The sequence below is a fragment of the Lichenostomus cassidix genome, unplaced genomic scaffold (assembly GCF_008360975.1).
Source record: "Lichenostomus cassidix isolate B80296 unplaced genomic scaffold, HeHo_3.0 HiC_scaffold_35, whole genome shotgun sequence".
Taxonomy (NCBI): domain Eukaryota; kingdom Metazoa; phylum Chordata; class Aves; order Passeriformes; family Meliphagidae; genus Lichenostomus; species Lichenostomus cassidix.
This window is the reverse complement of record NW_028147256.1, coordinates 350,218-370,342: the sequence shown is the minus strand read 5'-3', so window position 1 is coordinate 370,342 and position 20,125 is coordinate 350,218. Positions and strand designations below refer to the sequence as shown.

Genomic DNA, 20,125 nt, shown 5'->3' with positions numbered 1-20,125 from the left:
GAATGTGGAAATACATGGTTATATGGGGATATATGGGGATATGTGGTTGTATGGGAACGGGAACAGGGCAGGAACAGCCCGTCCCGCCAGCCGCACGTGCGCGGGGACACGCGAGATACATGGGAACTGCATGGGAACTACATGGGATAACATGGGAACTACATGGGAAAAAACATTGGAAAAAACAGGGGGAAAAACATGGAGAAAACATTGGAACAACATGGGAAAAACATGGGGAAACACAGGGAAAACATGGGGAAACATGGGAACAACATGGGGAAAACATGGGAAAACATGAAAAAACATGGGGAAATGTGAAAACCATGGGGAAACATAGGAAAACCATGGGGAAAACATTGAAAAACATTGGAAAAACATGGTAACAACATGGGAAAACATGGAAAAACTTGAGAAAAACTTGGGAACAACATGGGGAAAACTTGGGAAAACATGGAGAAAACATGGGAAGAACATCGGGAAAATTTGGGAAAACATGGGGAAATGTGGGAAAAACATGGGAAAACACGGGAGAACACGGGAGAACACGGGAATGTGGGAACATGGGACGTTGGGGTGCACTGGGAAGTGTTTGGGGAGGTTTGGGGTTGATTTTTGGGATCCAATATGGGATTTTTTAGGTTTTTTGGGATTCAATATGGGATTTTTTGGGGTTAATTTTTGGGTACAATATGGGATTTTTTGGGATACAATTTGGGATTTTTGGGATACAATAGGGGATTTTTTGGGGTTAATTTTTGGGTTACAATAGCAGATATTTTGGGATTTTTGGGATACAATATGGGATTTTTTTTGGGTTTTGGGTTACAATATGGGATTTTTCGGTTACAATATGGGATTTTTTGGGGTTTTTGGGTTACAATAGGGGATTTTTGGGTTACAATAGGGGATTTTTGGGATACAATAGGGGATTTTTGGGATACAATAGGGGATTTTTTGGGGTTTTTGGGTTACAATAAGGGATTTTTGTGATACAATATGGGATTTTTTTTGGGGTTTTGGGTTACAATATAGGATTTTTTTGGGATTTCCCCCCAGGCCGACCCCCGAGGGCCGGCGGGAGCGCTCTGGGGACAGAGTGGGAATTCATTGGGGATGTTTTGGGTGACTTTGTGGATGTTTTGGGGCTATTTTGGGTTACAATAGCGGATGTTTTTGGGAATTTTGGGATTTTTGGGATACAATATGGGATGTTTAGGGTCTGATTTTTGGGATTTCCCCCCAGGCTGACCCCCGAGGGCTGGCGGGAGCGCTCCCGGGACAGAGTGGGAATTAATTGGGGATGTTTTGGGACTATTTTGGGTTACAATATGGGATTTTTGGGATACAATATGGGATTTTTTGGGACTATTTTGGGTTACAATAAGGGGTTTTTGGGATACAATATGGGATTTTTTTAGGGTTTATGGGTTACAATATAGGATTTTTTTGGGATTTCCCCCCAGGCCGACCCCCGAGGGCACCGGAAACACTCCCAGGACAGAGTGGGAATTCTTTGGGGATGTTTTGGGACTATTTTGGGTTACAATAGCGGATGTTTTTGGGAATTTTGGGATTTTTGGGATACAATATGAGATGTTTAGGGTCTGATTTTTTGGGATTTCCCCCCAGGCCGACCCCCGAGGGCACCGGGAACACTCTTGGGACAGAGTGGGAATTAATTTGGGATGTTTTAGGGCTATTTTGGGTTACAGTAGCGGATTTTTGGGATACAATATGGGATTTTTTTTGGGCTTTGGGATACAATATGGGATTTTTGGGATACAATATGGGATTTTTTGGGGATTTTGGGTTACAATAAGGGATTTTTGGGATACAATAGGGGATTTTTTGGGGTTTTTGGGTTACAATAGGGGATTTTTGGGTTACAATATGGGATTTTTTGGGGTTTTTGGGTTACAATATGGGATTTTTGGGTTACAATAGAGAATTTTTGGGGTTTTTTGGTTACAATAAGGGATTTTTTGGGGATTTTTGGGATACAATATGGGATTTTTGGGTTACAATAGGGGATTTTTTAGGGTTTATGGGTTACAATATAGGATTTTTTTGGGATTTCCCCCCAGGCCGACCCCCGAGGGCCGGCGGGAGCGCTCCCGGGACGCGGCCCGGTGCCGCCGCAGCCGCGAGGCAGAGGTGTTCGGCCAGCTGGCCTTGGCGCTGCCCTTCGCCCGCGGGGTCAGCGCGCACCTGGACAAAGCGTCCATCATGAGGCTGACCATCAGCTACCTGCGCGTCCACCGCCTGCTGGCAGCCGGTCAGAGACCCCAAAATTTATCTGGGTTATCCTAAAATTATCGGGGTTATCCTAAATTTATCGGGAGACCCCAAAATTCAATGGGAGACCCCAAAATTCGCCAGGATTACCCCAAAATTTAGTGGGATCACACCGAAAATTCAGCAGGATTATCCCGAAATTTTACCAGAATCACCCAAAAATTTACTGGGATTACCCGAAATTCACCAGGAGTCCCCAGAATTTACCAGGACATCCCCAAATTCAATGGGAGACCCCAAAATTTATTGGAAGACCCCAAAATTGTCCATCATGAGGCTGACCATCAGCTACCTGCGCGTCCACCGCCTGCTGGCCGCCGGTCAGAGACCCCAAAATTTATCTGGGTTATCCTAAAATTATCGGGGTTATCGTAAATGTATCAGGGTTATCCTAAATTTATCGGGATTACCCCAAAATTCAATGGGATTACCCCAAACCAAATGGGATTATCCCTCAAAATTCACCTGGGTTAGCCCAAAATTGAGCGGGATCACACTGAAAATTCAGCAGGATTATCTCAAAATTTACCAGAATTACTCCAAAATTTATTTGGGTTACCCTGGAATTTATCGGGGTGATCCTGAAATTATCGGGGTTATTCTACATTTATCAGGGTTATCCAAAATTTCTTGGGAGATCCCGAAATTGTCCATCATGAGGCTGACCATCAGCTACCTGCGCGTCCACCGCCTGCTGGCCGCCGGTCAGAGATCCCAAAATTTATTTGGGTTATCCTAAAATTTATTGGGGTTATCCTAAAATTATCGGGGTTATCGTAAATTTATCGGGAGACCCCAAAATTCGCCAGGATTACCCCAAAATGTAGCGGGATCACACCGAAAATTCAGCAGGATTATCCCGAAATTTTACCAGAATCACCCAAAAATTTACTGGGATTACCCGAAATTCACCAGGAGTCCCCAGAATTTGGGGGATGTCCACCAGGACATCCCCAAATTCAATAGGAGACCCCAAAATTTATCGGGATTACCCCAAGATTGTCCATCATGAGGCTGACCATCAGCTACCTGCGCGTCCACCGCCTGCTGGCCGCGGGTCAGAGACCCCAAATTTAGTGGGGTTATCCTAAAATTTAGTGGGATTATCCTAAAATTTAGTGGGGTTATCCTAAAATTATCGGGGTTATCGTAAATTAATCGGGAGACCCCAAAATTCGCCAGGATTACCCCAAAATTTAGTGGGATTATCCTAAAATTTAGTGGGGTTATCCTAAAATTATTGGGGTTATCCTAAAATTATCGGGGTTATCGTAAATTTATCGGGAGACCCCAAAATTCAATGGGATTACCCCAAACCAAATGGGATTATCCCCAAAATTCACCTGGATTAGCCCAAAATTGAGCGGGATCACACTGAAAATGTATTGGGGTTACCCTGGGATTTATCGGGGTGATCCTGGAATTTATTGGGGTGATCCTGAATTTATTGGGATTTACCCAAAATTCACCATCATGAGGCTGACCATCAGCTACCTGTGCGTCCACCGCCTGCTGGCAGCCGGTCAGAGACCCCAAAATTTATCTGGGTTATCCTAAAATTTAGTGGGATCATCCTAAATTTATGGGGAGACCCCAAAATTCAACGGGAGACCCCAAAATTGAGTGGGATTACCCCAAAATTGAGCAGGATCACATTCAAAATTCACTGGGATTACCCCAAAATTCACCAGGATTACCCCAAAATTTACTGGGATTACACCCAAAATTTATTGGGGTTATCCTGGGATTTATTTGGGTTATCTTAAGTTTATCGGGAGACCCCAAAATTCGCCAGGATTACCCCAAAATTTAGCGGGTTTACACCTAAAATTTATTTGGGTTACCCCAAAATTTAGTGGGGTTACCCTGGGATTTATTGGGGTTTATTTATCCTAAACTTATCGGGAGACCCCAAAATTCAATGGGAGACCCCAAAATTCGCCAGGATTACCCCAAAATTGAGTGGGATCACACCCCAAATTTATTTGGGTTATCCTGAAATTTATCGGGGTTATCCTAAATTTATTTGGGTTACCCCTAAATGTATCAGGGTTATCCTAAATTTATCGGGAGACCCCAAAATTCAACAGGATTACCCCAAAATTCGCCAGGATTACCCCAAAATTTATCAGGATCACACCGAAAATTCAGCAGGATTATCCCAAAATTCACCAGGATTACCCCAAAATTTACCAGGATTGCACCCAAAATTTATTGGGATTACCCTGGAATTTATTAGGATTATTGTAAATTTATTGGGAGATCCCAAAATTGTCCATCATGAGGCTGACCATCAGCTACCTGCGCGTCCACCGCCTGCTGGCCGCGGGTCAGAGACCCCAAAATTTATCTGGGTTATCCTAAAATTTAGTGGGGTTCATCCTAAAATTATTGGGGTTATTCTAAATGTATCAGGGTTATCCTAAATTAATCGGGAGACCCCAAAATTCACCAGGATTACCCCAAAATTCGCCAGGATTACCCCAAAATTGAGCGGGATCACACCGAAAATTCAGCAGGATTATCCCAAAATTTACTGGGATTACCCCAAAATTTATTTGGGTTACGCTGGGATTTATAGGGGTGATCCTAAATTTATCGGGAGACCCCAAAATTCACCAGGATGACCCCAAAATTAAGCAGGATCACATCCAAAATTCACTGGGATTACCCCAAAATTTATCGGGTTTACACCTAAAATTTATTTGGGTTATCCCAAAATTTAGTGGGGTTACCCTGGGATTAATGGGGTTATCCTAAAATTATCGGGAGACCCCAAAATTCAATGGGAGACCCCAAAATTCACCAGGATTTCCCCAAAATTCGCCAGGATTACCCCAAAATTGAGCAGGATCACACCGAAAATTCAGCAGGATTATCCCGAAATTTTACCAGAATCACCCAAAAATTTACTGGGATTACCCGAAATTCACCAGGAGTCCCCAGAATTTACCAGGACATCCCCAAATTCAATAGGAGACCCCAAAATTTATCGGGATTACCCCAAACTTGTCCATCATGAGGCTGACCATCAGCTACCTGCGCGTCCACCGCCTGCTGGCAGCCGGTCAGAGACCCCAAAATTCACCGGGATCGCCCCAAAATTTATTGGGGTTACCTTGGGATTTATAGGGATTATCTTGAAATTATGGGGGTTACCCTGGAATTATCGGGAGGCATCCAAATTCAACGGGAAACCCCAAAATTCACCAGGATTACCCCAAAATTCACCAGGATTACCCCAAAATTCACCAGGATTACCCCAAAATTCACTGGGATTACACCAAAAGTTATTTGGGTTATCCTGGAATTTAGCTGGGTTATCCTAAGTTTATCGGGGTTATCTTGAATTTATCGGGAGACCCCAAAATTCGCCAGGATTACCCCAAAATTGAGCGGGATCACACCAAAAATTCAGCAGGATTATCCCAAAATTTACTGGGATTACCCCAAAATTTATTGGGGTTATCCTGGGATTTATTGGGGTTATCTTAAGTTTATCGGGAGACCCTAAAATTTGCCAGGATTACCCCAAAATTGAGCGGGATCACATCCAAAATTCACTGGGATTACCCCAAAATTTATCGGGTTTACACCTAAAATTTATTTGGGTTATCCCAAAATTTAGTGGGGTTACCCTGGGATTTATTGGGGTTGTCCTAAACTTATCGGGAGACCCCAAAATTCAATGGGTCACCCCAAAATTCACCGGGATTACCCCAAAATTTAGTGGGATCACACCGAAAGTTCAGCAGGATTATCCCAAAATTTATCAGGATCACACCCAAAATTTATTGGGGTTATCCTGGGATTTATTTGGGTTATCCTAAGTTTATCAGGAGACCCCAAAATTCGCCAGGATTACCCCAAAATTTATCGGGTTTACACCTAAAATTTATTTGGGTTACCCCAAAATTTATTGGGGTTACCCTGGGATTTATTGGGGTTATCCTAAACTTATCGGGAGACGCCAAAATTCACTGGGACACCCCAAAATTTAGCGGGATCACATCCAAAATTCACCAAGATTACCCCAAAATTTAGCGGGATCACCCAAAAAATTATTGGGATCACCCCAAAATTTACCGGGATTTCCCTAAATTCACTGGGAGACCCCAAAGTTTACTGGGATCACCCCAAAATGTAGTGGGATTACCCTAAATTCACTGCAACATCCCGAAATCAAGCAGGATCACCCCCAAATTCATCGGGAGACCCCAAAATCCATCAGGAGACCCCAAAATTTGCCGGGATCACCCCAAATTTACCGGGATCACCCCAAAATTCTCTGGGAGACCCCAAAAATTTACTGGGATTACCCCAAATTTACCGGGATCACCCCCAAATTCTCTGGGAGACCCCAAAATTCACCAGGATCACCCCAAATCAAATGGGGTCACCCCAAAATTCATCCAGAGACCCCAAAATTCACCAAGATTACCCCAAAATTCAGCGGGATCACCCCAAAATTCACCCCCCAGAACCTCCCCAGGAGCTCCCAGAACGACCCCCCGATGACCCTCGACCCCCCCTGGATTTCGGGGACCCCCTGTGGGTTTTGGGGACCCCCTGAGGACCCCCAAAAGCCCCCAAAACCCCTCCCAGGACCCTCCAAAACCCCCCAAAAGCCCCCAAAATTGCCATTTCCACCACACCCTATGGGTTTTACCCGCGACCCCCAAAACCCCCAAACCCCCAGGATTTTGGGGACCCCTGAGGGTCTCTTGGGACCCCTGACGCCCCCAAATCCCCCCCAGACCCCCAGTATCCCCAAAATTATGGGATCCACCAAATTCTATGGGTTTTCCCATGACCCCCAAGATCCCAAACCCCCTGAGCCCCCAGGATTTGGGACCCCTGATGATTTCGGGGACCCCTGAGGACCCCCAAAACCCCCCAAAACCCTCCCAGGACCCTCCAAAACCCCCAAAACCCCCAAATTGCCATATTCACCACTCCCTATGGGTTTTACCTGCGACCCCCCAAAACCCCCTGAGCCCCCCAGGATTTTGGGGACCCCCTGAGGGTTTCGGGGACCCCCTGACGCCCCCAGACCCCTCCCAGGACCTTCCCAAGACCCCCCAATCCTCCCTTGGATCCGCCTTCACCACTCCATGGGTTTTACCTGTGACCCCCCAAACCCCCCTGAGCCCCCCAGGATTTTGGGGACCCCCTGATGATTTCGGGGACCCCCTGACGCCCCCCAAATCCCCCCCAGGCGCCTGGGCAGCGGCGGCAGAGGCTGTGGATGGATGTTACCTGCAGGCGCTGAGCGGCTTCGTGATGGTGCTGAGCGAGGGAGGAGACATGATCTACCTGTCCGAGAACGTCAGCCGCCTGCTGGGGCTCAGCCAGGTGGGCAAAACACCCCCAAAACCGGCCGGGAGGGACCCCAAAAGGTGGCTGGGGAGACCCCAAAGTCTGGGGGAGAAACCCCAAAAAAATCGGGTAGGGGAGGGAAAAAATGTGGTGAAGAGGAGCTGAAAATTCTGCCTGGAGAGACCCAAAAAACACCCTGGGGAGCCGAAAAATCTGCCTGGAGACCCCAAAAAATGGGGTGGGAGGGACCCCAAAAGGTGGCTGGGGAGACCCCAAAATGTGTTGGGGAAAATCCCAAAATCTGGTGGAGAAACCCCAAAAAAATTGGTCAAGGAGGAGGTGAAAAGTGTCTCGCAGGAGACCTGAAAAATCAGAATTCTGATCAAAAATTCTGCCCTAGGGAGCCCCAAAAAATGTGGAGAGGAGACCCCAAAATGTGTCTGGAAAAACCCCAAAATCTGTTGGAAAAACCCCAAAATCTGGCGGAGAAACCCCAAAAAAATCCGTCCAGGAAAACCCCAAAACTCAGTCGGTTTGACCCCAAAAAGCTGATTTACCTGTCCGAGAACGTCAGCCGCCTGCTGGGGCTCAGCCAGGTGGGCAAAACACACCCAAAACCAGGTGGGAGGGACCCCAAAAGGTGGCTGGGGAGACCCCAAAACCTGTCTGGGAAAATCCCAAAATCTGGCAGAGAAACCCCAAAAAAATGGGTCAAGGAGGAGATGAAAAATCTCTTACTGACACCCAAAAAATCAGAATTTTGCCCAAAATTCTGCCCTGGGGAGCTCAAAAAACACTCTGAGGAGACCCCAAAATCTGTCCAGGAAAACCCCAAAAATGGTGAGAAACCCCAAAAAATGGTGGGAAAAACCCCAAAATGGTGGAAAAACCCCGAAAATGGTGAGAAACCCCAAAAAATGGGGGTGGGAAACCCCAAATGATGGAAAACCCCAAAAACGGAGGGAAAACCCAAAAAAATGGTGGGAAAACCCCAAAAAATGGAGGGAAAAACCCCCAAAAAATGGTGGGAAAACCCCCAAAAAATGGAGGGAAAAACCCCAAAAAAATGGTGGAAAAACCCCAGAAAATGGTGGAAAAACCCCAAAAAAGTGGTGGAAACCCCCCAGAAATGGGGTTTGGACTCGCCCGGACCACGGACTTGGAACAGACCACTCCCCAAAATAGGGGTGCACGAGGACCCCCGAAAACCACGGACATGGATGTGACCCCCAAAAAAATGGGGTGACCCCCCAAAAAATGGGATTGAACCCCCAAAAATGGGGTGAGGAGCCCCGAAAACCACGGACTTGGATGTGACCCCCCCAAAAATTTGGGGGTGAAGGACTTTTCCCCCCCCACCTGAGGACCTGGAGACCCCAAAATTGGGGGGTGAGACCTCCGAAAATGGGGGTGGGACCCCCAAAATCTGTTTGGGAAAACCCCAAAATCTGGGGGAGAAACCCCAAAAAAATGGGGTAAGGAGGAGATGAAAAGTGTCTCATTGACACCCGAAAAATCAGAATTTTGCCCAAAAATTCTGCCCTGGGGAGCTCAAAAATCTGCCTGGGAAGACCCCAAAAAATGTGGCGAGGAGACCCCAAAATCTGTCAGGAAAAACCCCAAAATCTGTTGGGGAAAACCCCAAAATCTGTTCAGGAAAACCCCAAAATCTGGTGGAGAAACCCCAAAAAATGGGGTAAGGAGGAGAAGAAAAGTGTCTAATTGACACCCGAAAAATCAGAATTCTGCCCAAAATTCTGCCCTGGGGAACTCAAAAAACACTCTGAGGAGACCCCAAAATCTGTCCAGGAAAACCCCAAAATGTGTTTGGGAAAACCCCAAAATCTGGGGGAGAAACCCTAAAAAAATGGGGTAAGGAGGAGATGAAAAATCTCTTATTGACACCCGAAAAATCAGAATTCTGCCCAAAATTTTGCCCTGGGGAGCTCAAAATTTTTTCGGGGGACCCCAAAAAACACCTGGGGTGACCCCAAAATTCTGTCCAGGGAACCCCAAAAAATCTGTAAGGGAAACCCCAAAAAATCCAGCTGGGAAAACCCGAAAATTCTTCCAAAAATTCAGTTGGGAGCCCCAAAATTCATTAGGGAGCCAAAAAATTTGGGTGGGGAACCCCAAAATTTTGGTGAGGAACCCCAAAAATCTGCCTGGGTGACCCCAAAAAATAAATTTGGGGGAAAACCCCAAAAATCTGTATGGGAAATGCAAAAATTCTCCCCAAAAATTCATTTTTTATTCCAAAAATTTGGGTTGGGAGCCCCAAAATTTGGGTGTGGAGCCCCAAAATTTGGGTAGGAGGATGTGAAATTTGGGTGGGGAGCCCCAAAATTTTGGTAGGGAACCCCAAAAAATCTGCCTGGGTGACCCCAAAAAATAAATTTGGGGGAAAACCCCAAAAATCTGTATGGGAAATGCAAAAATTCTCCCCAAAAATTCATTTTTTATTCCAAAAATTTGGGTTGGGAGCCCCAAAATTTGGGTGTGGAGCCCCAAAATTTGGGTAGGAGGATGTGAAATTTGGGTGGGGAGCCCCAAAATTTTGGTAGGGAACCCCAAAAAATCTGCCTGGGTGACCCCAAAAAATAAATTTGGGGGAAAACCCCAAAAATCTGTGTGAGAAATACGAAAATTCTCCCCAAAAATTCATTTTTCATTCCAAAAATTCGGGGTGGGGAGCCCCAAAATTTGGTGAGGAACCCCAAAAAATCTGCCTAGGTGACCCCAAAAAAATAAATTTGGGGGAAAACCCCAAAAATCTGTGTGAGAAATGCAAAAATTCTCCCCAAAATTTCATTTGGGAACCCCAAAAATTTGGGTGGGGAGCCCCAAAATTTGGGTGAGGAACCCCAAAATTTTGGGAGGGAACCCTAAAAAATCCGCCTGGGTGACCCCAAAAAAGAAATTTGGGGGAAAACCCCAAAAATCCGTGTGAGAAATGCGAAAATTCTCCCCAAAAATTCATTTTTTATTCCAAAAATTCGGGTTGGGGAGCCCCAAAATTTGGGTGGGGGGCTGTGAAATTTTTTTGGGGGGAATGTGAAATTTTTTTGGGGGGGTCCCCAAATTTTTTTGGGGTGTCTTGATGGGGGTTTGAGCCCCAAAAATCCTCCCCAGCTGGAGCTGATTGGGCACAGCGTGTTTGACTTTGTCCATCCGTGTGACCATGAGGAGCTGCAGGACGTGCTGAGCCCCCGGCAGGGTGAGACCCCTCCCCGAATTCACCCCAAAATCACCCCAAAAATGGCCCAAATTTATCCCAAAAATGGCCCAAAATTATCCCAAAAATATCCCAAATTTATCCCCAAAATTAGCCCAAAATTACCCCAAAAATATCCCAAATTTATCCCAAAAATAGCCCAAAAATATCCCAAAATTATCCCAAAAATATCCTAAAAATATCCCAAATTTATCCCAAAAATAGCCCAAAAATATCCCAAATTTATCCCAAAAATATCCCAAAAATATCCCAAATTTATCCCAAAAATATCCCAAAAATATCCCAAATTTATCCCAAAATTTACCCCAAAATTATCCCAAAATTATCCCAAATTCACCCCAAAAATAACCCAAAATTAACCCAAAATTATCCCAAAAATATCCAAAAAATATCCCCAAAATTACCCCAAAAATAGCCCAAATTTATCCCAAAAATATCCCAAAAATTGCCCAAAATTATCCCAAAATTATCCCAAAATTACCCCAAAAATAGCCCAAAAATTATCCCAAATTTAACCCAAAAATATCCCAAAAATATCCCAAAATTATCCCAAAAATATCCCAAATTTATCCCAAAAATATCCTAAAAATATCCCAAATTCACCCCAAAAATGTCCCAAAATTATCCCAAAAATATCCTCAAACAACCTCCCCAAAATTACCCCAAAAATATCCCAAAATTGTCCCAAAATTACCCCAAAAAATATCCCAAAATTACCCCAAAAATATCCCAAAATTATCCCAAAAATATCCCAAAATTATCCCAAAATTACCCCAAAAATGTCCCAAAAATATCCTGAAAATATCCCAAATTTATCCCAAAAATATCCCAAAAATATCCCAAAAATATCCCAAATTTATCCCAAAAATGTCCCAAATTCACCCCAAAAATATCCTAAAAGTATCCCAAATTCACCTCGAAAATATCTCAAATTTATCCCAAAAATATCCCAAAAATATCCTAAAAATATCCCCAAATTTATCCCAAAATTATCCCAAAAATATCCCAAATTTATCCCAAAAATATCCCAAAAATTTCCCAAATTCACCTCAAAAATATCCTAAAAATATCCCAAACTTATCCCAAAAATATCCCAAATTTATCCCCAAATTCACCCCAAAAATATCCTAAAAATATCCCAAATTCACCCCAAAAATATCCCAAATTTATCCCAAAAATATCCCAAAAATATCCTAAAAATATCCCCAAATTTATCCTAAAAATATCCCAAATTTATCCCAAAAATATCCCAAAAATATCCCAAAAATATCCCGAATATATCCCGAATTCACCCCAAAAATATCCCAAAAATATCCCAAATTCACCCCAAAAATATCCTAAAAATATCCCAAATTTATCCCAAAATTATCCCAAATTTATCCCAAAAATATCCCAAAAATATCCCAAATTCACCCCAAAAATGTCCCAAATTTATCCCGAAAATATCCTCAAACAACCTCCCCAAATTAGCCCAAAAATGTCCCAAAAATATCCCAAAATTACCCTAAAAATATCCCAAATTCACCCCAAAAATGTCCCAAATTTATCCCAAAAATATCCCAAATTTATCCCCAAATTCACCCCAAAAATGTCCCAAAAATATCCCAAAAATATCCCAAATTTATCCCAAAAATATCCCAAAAATAGCCCAAAATTATCCCAAAAAATACCCCAAATTTATCCCAAAAATTGCCCAAAAATAACCCAAAAATATCCCAAAAATATCCCAAAATTATCCCAAAAATATCCCAAAAATATCCCAAAATTATCCCAAAAATATCCCAAATTTATCCCAAAAATATCCCAAAAATGTCCCAAATTTATCCCAAAAATATCCCAAATTTATCCCAAAAATGTCCCAAATTTATCCCAAAAATACCCCGAAAATACCCAAAAAATATCCCAAAAATATCCCAAATTCACCCCGAAAATATCCCAAAAATTTCCCAAATTCACCTCAAAAATATCCTAAAAATATCCCAAATTTATCCCAAAAATATCCCAAATTTATACCCAAATTCACCCCAAAAATGTCCCTGAGAACCCCAAAAATCCCTGAGCCCCCGGCAGGGTGAGACCCCGCCCAAAATTATCCCCAAAATTACCCCAAAAATGTCCCAAAAATGTCCCAAATTTATCCCAAAAATATCCCAAATTTAACCCAAAAATTGCCCAAAAATATCCCAAAAATAGCCCAAAATTGTCCCAAAATTTACCCCAAATTTATCCCAAAAATTGCCCAAAATTAGCCCAAAAATAGCCCAAAATTATCCCAAAATTATCCCAAATTTAACCCAAAAATTGTCCCAAAAATATCCCAAAATATCCCAAAATTATCCCCAAAATTACCCCAAATTATCCCGAAAATTTCCCTGAAAAACCCAAAAATTACCCCAAAATAGACCCCTCCCCAAATTACCCCAAAAATGTCCCAAATTCACCCCAAAAATAGCCCAAAATATCCCAAATTTAACCCAAAAATATCCCAAAAATTGTCCCAAAATTAGCCCAAAATATCCCAAATTTAACCCAAAAATTGCCCAAAAATATCCCAAAAATAGCCCAAAATTATCCCAAAAATATCCCAAATTTACCCCAAAAATATCCCAAAAATGTCCCAAAAATATTCCCAAATTCACTCCCAAAAATACCCCAAAAATATCGTAAAAATATCCCAAATTCACCCCAAAAATATCCCAAAAATATCAAAAATTCACCCCAAAAAAATTCCAAATTCACCCCAAAACTCCCTGAGCCCCCGGCAGGGTGAGCCCCCTCCCCAAATTCACCTCTCTGGGATTTCCCTGACCTTTGAGACCCCCAAATCCTGAGACCCCCAAATCCTGAGACCCCCAAATCCTGGGAACCCCAAATTTCTGTGACGACCCCTGACACCAAAGACCCCTGAGACTTCAGAGACCCCCAAAACTGCCTCAGGACCCCCAAAATCCCCCAAAGACCCCCAAAAATGCCCCCAAAGCTGGAGGAGCACTCGAGCTCAGCTTCCTGACCTTGGGAACCCAAAATCCCGTCCCCCAAATTCTGTGACCCCCAAATTTCTGTGACGACCTCTGACACCCCAAAGACCTCAGAGACCCCCTAAAATCCCCCAAAGACCCCCAAAGACCCCAAAATCCCCCCAAAGCATGGGGAGCACTCAGAACTCAGCTTCCCTGACCCTGGGAACCCGTGTGTCCCCCCCAAATCCTGGGACCCCCCAATTTCTGTGACGATCGGACACCCCAAAGACCTCTGAGACCCCAAAAATCCCTAAAGACTCCCAAAATCCCTAAAGCATGGGGAGCACTCAGAGCTCAGCTTCTCCTTGGGACCCCCATCCTGTGACCCTAAAATCCTGGGACCCCCAATTTCTGTGACGACCCCCTGACACCCCAAAGACCCTGAGACCCCCAAATCTCCCAAAGATCCCCCAGACCCCAAAACTCCCAAAGTGGGGAACACTGAGCTCAGCTTTCCCTGACCCCTTGACTCCCTGGGACCCCAAACTCTGAGACCCCAAATCCTGGGAACCCCAAATTTCTGTGATGACCTTCCGGACACCCCAAAAGACCCCAGAGACCCCCAATCCCCCCAAACCCCAGGACCCCAAAAATGCCCCCAAAGCATGGGGAGCACTCAGAGCTCAGCTTCTCCCTGACCCCTGGGACCCCAAAATCCTGTGACCCCCAAATCCTGTCCCCCCCAAATCCTGGGAACCCCAAATTTCTGTGACGACCTCCGGACACCCCAAAGACCCCCCGAGACCCCCAAAAATCCCCCCAAACCCCCCCAGGACCCCCCCGGCGGCGCGGGGAGCGCTCCGGGCGAAGCTTCTCGCTGCGCATGAAGAGCACGCTGACCGGCAGGGGGCGCTGTCTGAACCTGAAAGCGGCGTCCTGGAAGGTTTGGGGTTTTGGGATTTTGGGGGATTTTGGGGGGTTTTGGGGGGTTTTGGGGGATTTTGGGGGATTTGGGGGGATTTGGGGGATTTGGGGATATTGGGGGGATTTGGGATGTTGAGGATATTGGATTTGGGGCGATTTCCTGGGACTCCAAGGACTAAGGATTTGGGATTTGGGACTTTGGGGAATTGGGGGATTTAGGATTGAGGGATTTAGGGGGATTTTGGGGATTTTGGGGGCTTTGGGGGTTTGGGGATTTAGGATTTTGGGGGTTTTGGGGGTTTGGGGACTCTAGATTTTGGGATTTGGGGGATATTTGGAGATTTAGGGATTTGGGGATTTGGGGTGGGTTTGGGGATTTGGGGAAATTTGGGGGATTTGAGGTGGATTAGGGGGAATTTCAGGTGGATTGAGGGGATTTGGGGTGGATTTGGAGTGAATTTGGGGAGAATTGGGGATTTGGGGGATTTGGAGGGATTTGGGGGATTTTGGATAATTTGGAGTGGATTTGGGGGATTTGGGGGGATTTGGGAGATTTAGGGTATTTGGGGTTTTGGGGACATTGAGGGATTTGAGGATATTTGGGGATATTGCTGACATCGGAATATTGGGGATTTTGGGGATTTGGGAATTATGGACATGGGGGTATTTTGGGGGATTTAGGGATTTTTGGTGGGGTTTTGGGGGTTTTGGGAGACGGAGGATTTAGGGGGTTGGGGGATTTGGGGACATTGGGGATGGGGGATTTAGGAACATTAGGGATTTAGGATTTTGGGGGATTTAGAGGATTTTGGGATATTGGGGATTTAGGGATTTTGGGGTTTGGGGGATATTTAAGGATTTTGGGGATTTTGGGACATTGTGGATATTGAGGATGTTGGGGGTATTGGGGATTTGGGGGAATTTTGGGGATTTGCAGTATTTTGGGGATTTGGGGATTTGGGGGATATTTGGAGATTTAGGGGATTTGGGAGATTTAGGGGATTTTGGGGATTTGGGGGGATTTGGGGGATTTAGGGGGATTTTGGGGGGCATTTTGGATTTTGGGGAGCATTTTGGATTTTGGGGATATTGGGGAATTCCGGGCAGATTTTGGGGTAAATTCCGCGGGGATTCTGGGATGATTTTGGGGATAATTCTGAGGAAAATTGGGGATAATTCCGGGGAAATTTCGGGATAATTCCGGACAGGTTTTTGGGGATAATTCCGGGGAGTTTTTGGGGATTTTTTTGGGATTTTTTGGGATTTTTTGGAGATTTTTTGGGGGATTTTTTTGGGATTTTTTTGGGGATTTCCCCCGCAGGTCCTGCACTGCGCGGGGCACATGCAGATTTACTCGCGTGGCTCTGGGGAGAATTTCTTTGGGGATAATTCCGGGAATTTTGGGGAGAATTCTGTGGAAATTTCGGGATAATTCCAGATGGGTTTTGGGGATAATTCCGGGGAAATTTGGGGATAATTCCGAGCAGGTTTTGGGGATAATTCCGAGGAAATTTCGGGATAATTCCGAGCAGGATTTGGGGATAATTCCGAGGAAATTTGGGACACTTCCGGGTGGATTTCGGGGCAAATTCCGAGGAAATTTCGGGACACTTCCGGGCAGATTTTGGAGATTTTTTGGGGATTTTTTGGGGGATTTTTTTGGGATTTTTTTGGGATTTCTCCCGCAGGTCCTGCACTGCGCGGGGCACATGCGCACCTACTCGGGGGAGAATTTCGGGATAATTCCGAGGATTTTTTTGGGATTTTTGGGGATTTTTTTGGGGATAATTCCGAGGAAATTTCGGGATAATTCCGAACAGGTTTTGGGGATAATTCCGGGGTTTTTTGGGGATAATTCCGAGGAATTTCGGGACAGTTCCGGGCAGGTTTTGAGGACAATTCCAAGGAAATTTCGGGATAAATCCGAGCAGGTTTTGGGGATAATTCCGGGGATTTTTGGGGGGGGTTTTTTGTGATTTTTGGGGGGATTTTTTGGGGGGATTTTTTGGGGATAATTCCGAGGATTTTTTCGGGATTTCTCCCGCAGGTCCTGCACTGCGCGGGGCACATGCGCACCTACTCGGGGGAGAATTTCGGGATAATTGCGGGCAGATTTTGGGGATAATTCCGAGCAGGTTTTGGGGATAATTCTGGGGTTTTTTGGGATAATTCCGAGGAAATTTCGGGACACTTCTGGACGGGTTTTGGGGATAATTCTGGGTTTCTTCGCTGATAATTCCGGGGAAATTTTGGGACACTTCCGGGCAGGTTTTGGGGATAATTCCGAGGCAATTTCGGGATAATTCCGGGCAGGTTTTGGGGACTTTTTGGGATAATTCCGAGGATTTTTTTGGGATTTTTTTTGGGATTTCTCCCGCAGGGATTTCTCCTGCACTGCGCGGGGCACATGCGCACCTCCTCGGGGGAGAATTTCGGGATAATTCCGAGGATTTTTTTGGGATTTTTTGGGATTTTTTTGGGGATAATTCCGAGGAAATTTCGGGATAATTCCGAACAGGTTTTGGGGATAATTCCGGGTGGTTTTGGTATAACTGCGAGGAAATTTTGGGACGGTTCCGGACGGGTTTTGAGGACAATTCAAGGGAAATTTCGGGATAATTCCGGGCGGCTTTTGGGGATAATTCCGGGATTTTTTGGGACACTTCCGGGCAGATTTTGGGGATTTTTTGGGGGATTTTTTTAGGATTTTTTTGGGCACATGCGCACCTACTCGGGGGAGAATTTCGGGATTTTTTGGGGGAATATTTTTAGGATTTTTTTTGGGATTTCTCCCGCAGGTCCTGCACTGCGCGGGGCACATGCGCACCTACTCGGGGGAGAATTTCGGGATTTTTTTAGGGAATATTTTTAGGATTTTTTTGGGATTTCCCCGCAGGTCCTGCACTGCGCGGGGCACATGCGCACCTACTCCTCGGGGGGCTCGGGGGGCTCGGGGGGCTCTGACTCCCCCCTGCGCTGCCTGGTGCTGATCTGCGAGGCCATCGCTCACCCCGGAGCCATCGAGGCGCCGCTGGGCTCGGGGATCGTCCTCACCCGGCACTCCATGGACATGAAATTCACCTATTGTGATGACAGGTGGGGAAAAATGACACCTGGGGACAGCTTGGGGACAATTTGGGGACAGCTCGGAGACCCCCCGGATCACCCCAAAAATCGGGGATCACCCGGAGATGCGCAAATCCCATAAATCCTACAAATTTTCTCAAATTTAGCAGCTCTAAATCTCCCCAAAATAATCCCAAATCCCCCTGAGATGCACAAATCCTACAAATCCTATAAATTCCCCTATATGTAGCATCTCTAAATCCCCCAAATAATCCCAGATCACCCGGAGATGTGCAAATCCTACAAATCCTATAAATTCCCCTAAATTTAACATCCCTGAATCCCCTAAATCCCCCAAAATAATCCCTGAAGTGTGCAAATCCTATAAATTCCCCTAAATTTAGCAGCTCTAAATCCCCCAAATAATCCCAGATTCTCCCAGAGATGAACAAATCCTACAAATCCTATAAATTCCCCCGAATTTAGCATCCCTAAATCCCCTAAATCCCCCAAAATAATCCCTGAAGATGTGCAAATCCTACAAATTCCCCCAAATTTAGGATCTCTGAATCTCCCAAATAATCCCAGATTCTCCCAGAGATGAACAAATCCTACAAATCCTATAAATTCCCCTAAATTTAGCAACTCTAAATCCCCTAAATCCCCCAAAATAATCCCTGAAGATGTGCAAATCCTATAAATTCCCCCAAATTTAGCATCCTCAGGATCCTCAGGACACCTTGGGGACACCTTGGGGACACCTTGGGGACAGCTCTGAGACCCCCTGGGATACCCCAGTTTGCACCAAATAATCCCAGATCACCCGGAGATGTGCAAATCCTACAAATCCTACAAATTTTCTCAAATTTAGCAGCTCTAAATCTCCCAAAATAATCCCTGAAATGTGCAAATCCTATAAATTCTCCCAAATTTAGCAGCTCTAAATCTCCCCAAAATCATCCCAAATCCCCCTGAGATGCACAAATCCTATAAATTCCCCCAAATTTAGCATCTCTAAATCCCGTAAGTCCCCCAAAATAATCCCTGAAGATGCGCAAATCCTACAAATTCCCCCAAATTTAGCATCCTCAGGATCCTCAGGACACCTTGGGGACAATTTGGGGACATCTCTGAGACCCCCTGGGATACCTCAGTTTGCCCCAGATAATCCCAGATCCACCGGAGATGTGCAAATCCTATAAATTCCCCCAAATTTAGCATCCTCAAGATCCTCAGGACACCCTGGGGACACTTTGGGGACACCTTGGGGACACCTTGGGGACAGCTGAGACCCCCTGGGATATGCCAGTTGGCCCCAAAAATCGTGGATTAGCTGGAGATGTGCAAATCCTATAAATCCTACAAATTTAGCACCTCCAGAGGCCCTAAATCCCATTAAAAATAATCCCTGAAATGCACAAATCCTATAAATTCCCCCAAATTTAGCATCCTCAGGATCCTCAGGACACCTTGGGGACACCTTGGGGACATCTCTGAGACCCCCTGGGACATCCCAGTTGGCCCCAAATAATCCCAGATTGCCCGGAGATGTGCAAATCCTACAAATCCTACAAATTTTCTCAAATTTAGCAGCTCTAAATCTCCCCAAAATAATCCTAAATCCCCCTGAGATGCACAAATCCTACAAATCCTATAAATTCCCCTAAATTTAGGATCTCTGAATCCCCCAAAATAATCCCAGATCACTCGGAGATGTGCAAATCCTATAAATTCCCCTAAATTTAACGTCTCTAAATCCCCTAAATCCCCCAAAATAATCCCTGAAGTGTGCAAATCCTATAAATTCCCCTAAATTTAGCAGCTCTAAATCCCCCAAATAATCCCAGATTCTCCCAGAGATGAACAAATCCTACAAATCCTATAAATTCCCCTAAATTTAGCAACTCTAAATCCCCTAAATCCCCCAAAATAATCCCTGAAGATGTGCAAATCCTACAAATTCCCCCAAATTTAGGATCTCTGAATCTCCCAAAATAATCCCAGATCACCTGAAGATGTGCAAATCCTATAAATTCCCCCAAATTCGGCAGCCCTAAATCCCCCAAATCCCAAGTTTTCCCTTTAGGATTTTGGGGTTTTCCCACTGATTTTTGGGGTTTTCTCACTGAATTTTGGGAGATTTTTGGGGTTTTCTCACTGTTTTTTGGGGTTTTCCCACAGAATTTTGGGGTTTTCCCACTGATTTTTGGGGTTTTCTCACTCATTTTTGGGGTTTTTTGGGGTTTCCTCACTGATTTTGGGTTTTCCTCACTGATTTTGGGGTATTTTTGGGGTATTTTGGCATTTCTCACTGATTTTGGGGTGA

The 20,125-nt window shown here is 44.9% G+C and overlaps 1 protein-coding gene across 1 annotated transcript; it reads left to right on the top strand.

Annotated features, from left to right (window-relative positions):
- The first annotated feature begins 4,574 nt into the window (after positions 1-4,574).
- On the top strand, positions 4,575-18,247 carry LOC146423973 (hypoxia-inducible factor 3-alpha-like). The gene is made up of 7 exons (XM_085044003.1): positions 4,575-4,624; positions 7,514-7,650; positions 10,747-10,831; positions 14,643-14,752; positions 16,422-16,553; positions 17,630-17,829; positions 18,232-18,247. Exons 1-7 carry the CDS (start codon positions 4,576-4,578, stop codon positions 18,245-18,247), a joined length of 729 nt encoding a protein of 242 aa, XP_084900129.1. The 5' UTR covers position 4,575.
- The last annotated feature ends 1,878 nt before the right edge of the window (positions 18,248-20,125 follow it).